Consider the following 7,148-nt stretch of genomic DNA (forward strand, 5'->3'; position numbering starts at 1 on the left):
ATTCTGTCCCACACTGCTGTCTCTACTTCCTTTCAGCTGCTCCACCCAAACTGGGAAAATCCTGTCAGGATAGAAAAACAGAAAATAAATCATTCATCATACCTGTTTACACTAGCCCATTTTGACAGTCTAACAATGGACCTGATCCAAAATCCCCTGGAGGGGAACACACAAGATTTTAATGGATTATTTTGGCTGAGATCAAAACCACATAGCAGATAAGGTCAGCTCTGAAATTCTGTTCATGGACAACTGACTTGTCTTAGTGAACTTCAAAGTGTGCTTGGGCTTGGATTTGGTCACATATGGGGCAGTTCTCACTAGCTGTTCACCTGTTCATTCTGCTATTGTCAGGTGCTGATGTACCTTAGAACCACAACATGGTGGCAGTGATGTAAGACACCTGGGAAAGCCCCAAGCACAGTGGTCCTGGAGCCAGAAGCTGAGATATTATATGTATTGCATACAAAGCAAGGGAACACCTCTGCATTGCATCAGGCTTTGTACACATCCCAGCTTGCTCAAAGAACTATTTGTCGTGCAGATGGGCCCCACTGGCTATAGAATGGACACCTCTGCTTTATAACTCCATGTATTTTTTTTAAATACCTCCAGGGCAATGTTACTGTGTACAAGCAGAATCAGTTGCGTGGTTTGAACACAATGTTTGTTTTCTGTGCAACAGCTGTAAACCTTTTGGAGAAAATGCTGGTGCTGGACGCAGAGAAGCGAGTCACAGCAGCTGAGGCTTTGATGCATCCTTATTTTGAACCAATTCATGATCCTGAAGAAGAAATTGAAGCTGAGAAATACGACGACACATTTGATAACATGGATCTTCCGCTAGATGAGTGGAAGCGTGAGTTTAGTTTTGTGATGTTTTCAAAAATAACCAGATTGAAAGGCCATCCAGCAATAGGAATGCTCCCCTTTACAAATTACCTCCTCTGCTTTCGATTGAACAGAGTAAATAGACAGCATTAAGGTAGAGAAACGCTACTTACCAAGTTCTGGTAAGTACCAAGTCCTCCTGGAATGATCCCCAAAGGTTTCTTCTCTGCCTCCTAACATAGGCTCTCCTCCTTCTCCTCCTTCTTCATGTGTCTGTCCTCCCATCTTCTGCAACACAGAAAAGAAACTATTTCTGTAACATGCCTTCCAGTGGATAGGACAGGCAAACAGATTCTTTAACTGCTGGCTCTATTGGACTGTGATGGCTGCTGACCTTAAAGTTAGGTTCTCTGAGGGAGAGAAAACATATCTATGTCAGCAAAGATTTAAGTCTGAATCTTGTTTTCATCTAATGCCTGGTGTTTGTATTTTGGCTTTTAAGTGAGGACCTGGCTTTTAAAGCTGATGTGCTCAGTAGCTCTTCTTGATGATAATGCCCACTATACTCTAAAGTCAGTGCTCACATCCCTTTGAAAGCACCTATACCATTTCAGTATTAGGCTGCTTCTTCAAATCTGAAATGGTGAAAAAATGATCCTTGATTCCCTTACTTTTTGTACTCTTTCCCTCTTTTTGCCTGAAGAGGTCTCTCTCTTCCTGAGCTAGGTCAGAGCCCAGTCATGCCTGGGGGTTGCATCTTGCTCATTCATGTCTGTGCAGCTCCTTTTCCAATTGGACCAGCAACACTATTGTCTATTCTATTGTTTTCCAGGTATTACACATAAAGAGATACTGAACTTCAAGCCACCACAGACATCGGACTCAAAGGAGACAGCAGTGTAATTGTATGACTCAATCCTTTCAAAACTCTGAAGAAAGCAGGAAAGTTGTAAATGTTTCTGACATTCAGGTGTATAAAACTTTATAAATAAACTGTACGTAATCTGTTTCGTCTGCACTGTAAGAAAGAGCAATGTTTTTTACTCTGCATGTGGAAGTTGGTGCCTTTTGGGAGTAGCATTTCAAAAATATCCAGAAACTTATTCCTGCCTACAACTTCTTACTTCTGCACAAAAGGATTCAGACCGCGATAAGCTCAGTGCTGTCCTCAAAAGAGCAGGTAGGACTAATTCTTCAACTCAGAGACCACAAGAGCACAAGTTAACCCCCCAAGCAAGCTAAGACACAGAGTGTGTCAGAGATGTGCCGTGATTGCTCTCCAAGGGCACTGAACCATCTTGAATGCAAGAAGTATTCATGTGATTTCCTCTGGAATATTTCACTCTGTTAAGAAGCCTGGGAATGCTAATCATCTTCTGCTACCTCAGCTACTGCAGTGGGTATCAGAGACACAGCCCAAATGAATGCCTGTGTCCCCTGTCCTATGTGAGTGGAAGAGAACTTAATCTCCAGACAGTTCTGACAGATCTGGGCAAGAGGCAAAAAAAGCAGAGAAGTGCCAATGTGGATATAGTCTGTCTCGACTTCAGCAAAGCCTTTGACACAGTCTCCCACAGCATACTCCTGGATAAGCTGACAGGCCACGGCTTGGACAGCTGGGCTAAGAACTGGCTGATGGCCGGGCCCAGAGAGTGGTGATGAATGGTGCTGCATCCAGTTGGCGGCCAGTCACTAGTGGTGTCCCCCAGGGATCAGTGTTAGGCCCAGTGCTGTTTAATATCTTTGTTGATGATCTGGATGAGGGGATTGAGTCCACCATCAGCAAATTTGTAGATGACATTGAGCTGGGGGGGAGCGTCGGTCTGCTGGAGGGTAGGAGGGCTCTGCAGAGGGACTTGGACAGGCTAGATAGATGCACTGAATCCAATGGTATGATGTTTAACAAGACCAATTGCTGGGTCCTGCTCTTTGGCACAACAACCCCCATGCAGCGCTACAGGCTGGGGACAGAGTGGCTGGAGAGCGAACAAGCAAAAAGGGACCTGATTGACAGGAAGCTGAACATGAGCCAGCAGTGTGCCCAGGCGTCCAAAAAGGCCAACGGCATCCTGGTCTGTATCAGGAACAGTGTGGCGAGCAGGACCAGGGAAGTGATTCTTCCCCTGTACTTGGCACTGGTTAGGCTGCACCTCAAGCTCTGTGTCCAGTTCTGGGCCCCTCAGTTTAGGAAGGATATGAAAGTGTTTGAGCATGTCCAAAGAAAGGCAATGAGGCTGGTGAAGGTACTGGAGCACAAGTCCTATGAGGAGAGGCTGAGGGAGCTGAGGTTGTTTAGCCTGGAGAAGAGGAGGCTCAGGGGTGACCTCATCACTCTCTGCAACTCCCTGAAAGGAGGTTGGAGCGAGATGAGGGTCGATCTCTTCTCCCAGGCAACCAGCAGCAGGACGAGAGGCCACAGCCTTAAGCTGTGCCAGGGGAGGTTTAGATTAGACATTAGGAAGAAATTCTTTACAGAGAGAGCGATCATACATTAGAATGGGCTGCCCAGGGAGGTCATGAATTCACGGTCCCTGGAGGTATTTAAGAAGAGATTGGATGTGGCACTCAGTGCCATGGTCTAGTTGACAAGGTGGCATTGAGTCATAGGTTGGACTCAATGATCTCAAAGGTCTTTTCTGACCTAGTTGATTCTGTGATTCTCTGATTCAGGGTTTTTTTTCAAAGTAACCATTGTAGCAGGACAAGATTTTACAAACACACTAGGTAAACCGTCACTGCATATACACTCACTGTCAAGGTATATCATATTTTTCTCTAAATACAGTGCAGTCTGTATAATAGACTAGGGATCAAGGATTTCTGGGGAGAAATTCTTCAGACTTTCTAAAATATTGTAAGCTCTAGCATCTTAATATTGAAATTATTGGGAAAGTACATATTCTCAGAGTACGTACTGGTTATAGAATCAGCAGTGCTGATTTTAGAAATAAAGCTGCATACAGGTCACATTACAGAAAATTAAATGAGGATCAAAATGCTGCACTGCACCTGTTCATTGGGAATACCTGCGCCAAATGGTTTTGGTCACAGTGTACAGAGCTTTTACCAGGTGCAGAGTAACAATTATTGGTTTTTTTAGCCTTTCAAACTCATCTTACTTGGAAAAACCTTCAGACCTTCTATTGCGAGGTGCCTTACCAGAAGGACTCAGCTTCCTGATGGGATAGATCAGTTACACATTTCGTGAATTCCTCGTTACTGTTCTCTTACTGTATTTTCCTAGGTGCTTAGTTTGTAAAGGTCTCTGAGAGGTAGGAAAAAGCAACTGGCAAACCTTTGTGAAGAATTTCTATGAGAAATTGCTTGTCTTTCTTAAAGGAAATGTCTTTACAATTGACTGTTTGGATGTGGGTTATTCCCCATGTAATATGCTGGGGTCGGTTACTACTAAGTGAAACATATGTGAAGGAAGACATTTGATCTTAGCAGGTAGTAAATGGAAAAGAAGTAAGAAATTACTTGGAGATTTTGCTTTAATATCCAATATAAACCATAAGTTTAATCAAGGCACAGTTATTCTGTTTCTTTCAATGAATATTTAAGTTAAACACCTGTAAATACTAGCATTGGTTTAAAAATTGTGATGAGCATTGATTAGCTGAGATGGACACCTAGAGAGACTAAATAGTAATAGAAACCTTGAATTCATGTATTTGACAAGTCATTAAAAACTACAGTTTCAGGAATTCATGAAAAAAAAAACAATCATAGAATGTAAATTGAATCAAAACATTTTTCCACACTACAGATTGTGGAGGAGGGACACTTAAGAGCCATACCCCATTTTGCCCTATGGACTTTCTGCTTGGTCTACACTTCTATTTTAAATAGGAGCTTTATTTTTTACAGAATAGATGTGCTCTCAGGATTGTGGTCTGTGGTCCTGTTAAAAGTCACGGGAGAAAAATGCCTATTGAAATTAGTGGGCTTGATAGAGCCTGCCAATGGAAAATATCAAAAACTTATTTGAAAATGTTGCCCCTATATTTTAAATGGAATTCAGTGTCCTAAATTCTAGCAAATACCTTAAGTCTGGAGATGATGCAGATGGCTCAAATGTTAGTCAGACTTGGAGGGAGCATTTTTGAATTGAAAAACTCCTTTGCTTTGTCTTCCTAAATGTCAGTATTTCAGTGGGCATTTTCACTTCCCCACCTTCACTTTAGTAAATCAAGCCCTAAAATCCTCTATTGGCTGAGGCGAACTTTTCCCTCTTAACTTAGCATTGCAGAGGCAGCTCGCATGCATGAGAAAGACATAAGAAGGAAATGTAAGTTTTTCTAGATACTGGAGAAATACAGAACTCTTAAAATAACTGAAGAGAACGCCTTGATCCATACGTCAGCAAAGACGGAAGTACTGCCGTGCTGTCTAGTCAGCAAACAGTCTGGAAGGTAAAATAACAAATGTGGAAAGTTTGTCACATCATGACAAAAAGTTTCTGTGAAGAGGTTGAAATCTGCAGAAATGTCTCCAAATGGCAATAGAGATTATTGGTATAAATAGCTCATTAAAAGAATTGGGAGGTGAAAGCAGAAATATTTTGCATGGGAAGCAGCTGCTACTCCAAAGGGAGAGAAACATTTCCTAAGTTCCTATTTGCTATTTCTACTGGTGCTAAGCAACTCAGGAATAAGAACCCAATTTCTGTTTGCCTTATAGAGAAATGTAAATACATTCTGCATGGACTTGAAATGTATTGTGACAAATAAAGTTTGGGAGTTTGGTTTTTGCATAATAATGGTCTTATTTTCCTCATATGTATTCCCAAATGTATAATCAGTCCTGAAAATATTGTTTTCCGTAAAGGGAACTGTATGAAACTAATATTGTAGGTACATTTCATGTAATATGAACTGCTGATGTAGGTTCTTCTGGCAGTCAGTCAGATAACCTTTCTTCCATTTTCCAAACTTGAAGTCAACCACAGAGCTGATCTGACTGTACTACTGCCATCTAATTATTTCTTACAGCATCTTGGATTTTACCAGACATCTCTTTGTTCTGAAGGCTGGGGTTTCGGTCCTCAAATGCAGTTGTATTTCTCAGCCTGATTTTAAAAGACAAAGTCAGACTGACAGTCATCCAGCATATACATCTTTGAGTGGGAAGTCTGAATTAACAGAATTCCAGTAGGATATATGTGACCCGCATGCTCCCTGACTGTTTTAGAGCACTTAAGTATTAGTCTCCATTGCATTGAAGACTCGTCATTCATGTTGAATTTCCATAATGTGTTATTGTGGGCCAGATGTGGCTCACATATCACTTCTTGATGATTTTTGGTTTTTTGGTTTTTTTGGGTTTTTTAATAAGATAACACTGAGGTATGTGCTAATGTGTCCTGCAAAATGTGCTCTGAAGATGCACTTTTTTCTTCATTTGGCGTTACCAGGCATGTGAGCTGGGTGGGATTCTTTGAGCTTCCTACTTTCTGATCCGCTGTTCAAATACAAATACCATTTGCTTCTGGTCTGCTTCAGCTAAGGTTGTCAGAGAATAAAGCGTCTGTTAGATGCTGTCATTCACTGAATCTTGGTATGACATACCAATGTATTTTGATGGTCCCTGCAGGTGCCACAGAAAAGAATAGGGGCTCAAAACACCTGCTATCTCTCTGCTGATTAATTCTCCATCTCCTGCATGCACTGAAGGCAACTGGTTGTATAAGTCAAACAATACCAGCAGCAGTTTTGTGCACAGCAGCAACTAAAATCTCCTCCTAAGTCTTCTTAAGAATTCAGAAGTCTGAGTTGGATAAAGAGAGGAGGACTTCTATCACAGACACTCCTTGAATCTGCATGAATTACCACTTAATAAGCAGCTCTTGTGCACAGATTATTTGCAGCCTGCAGGATAGTAACATAATGGTCTAAAAACTCCTTTTTCACCTAACAACCACCTGCAGCGCTGTGGCATGGGAATGATGCCTGCTTTTTAGCTACCAGGATCGGCATCCCACTGTAAGGAGTAAGTGAGGACAGGGAAAGTGTTTTAAGGATTCAGAATTTTTGTCTGCTGCTATCTTGCTCTGTAATGGGAGTTTCTCTATGTTTATCCTCATTATGTTTCCAAGCTAGAGTTTTCTAGTTCTCTCCATGGTCTGCTTCATCAGTAATATAAAATAAATAAATATTTAATAAGCAGTGAGGTGCATTTCCCAGCTAAGTTAGAGTGATCAAGGCATGTGGCTCTTACACCTTACATTGAAGCATTTTGAATGTGCTGTTATCTTTGAGAAGTAAAAGAGGCAGCTGGTGAAGCAAACAAATGAAATGTAGGGAAAGAAATTGCTC

General features: G+C 41.6%; 1 protein-coding gene across 4 annotated transcripts in view; it reads left to right on the top strand.

Moving 5' to 3' along the window:
• Positions 1-2,441, top strand: part of MAPK12 (mitogen-activated protein kinase 12) — a 38,952-nt gene extending 36,511 nt beyond the window's left edge. For all 4 annotated transcript variants that reach the window (XM_027679212.1, XM_027679213.1, XM_027679214.1 and 1 more), the window contains 2 exons: positions 686-859; positions 1,664-2,441. In XM_027679212.1, coding sequence (XP_027535013.1) covers positions 686-859; positions 1,664-1,734 — 245 coding nt within the window. In that variant the 3' untranslated portion in view covers positions 1,735-2,441. The remainder of the gene's footprint in view (positions 1-685; positions 860-1,663) is intronic.
• The last annotated feature ends 4,707 nt before the right edge of the window (positions 2,442-7,148 follow it).

Source organism: Neopelma chrysocephalum, unplaced genomic scaffold (genome assembly GCF_003984885.1).
Source record: "Neopelma chrysocephalum unplaced genomic scaffold, ASM398488v2 Primary Assembly neopelma1_45, whole genome shotgun sequence".
NCBI lineage: Eukaryota > Metazoa > Chordata > Aves > Passeriformes > Pipridae > Neopelma > Neopelma chrysocephalum.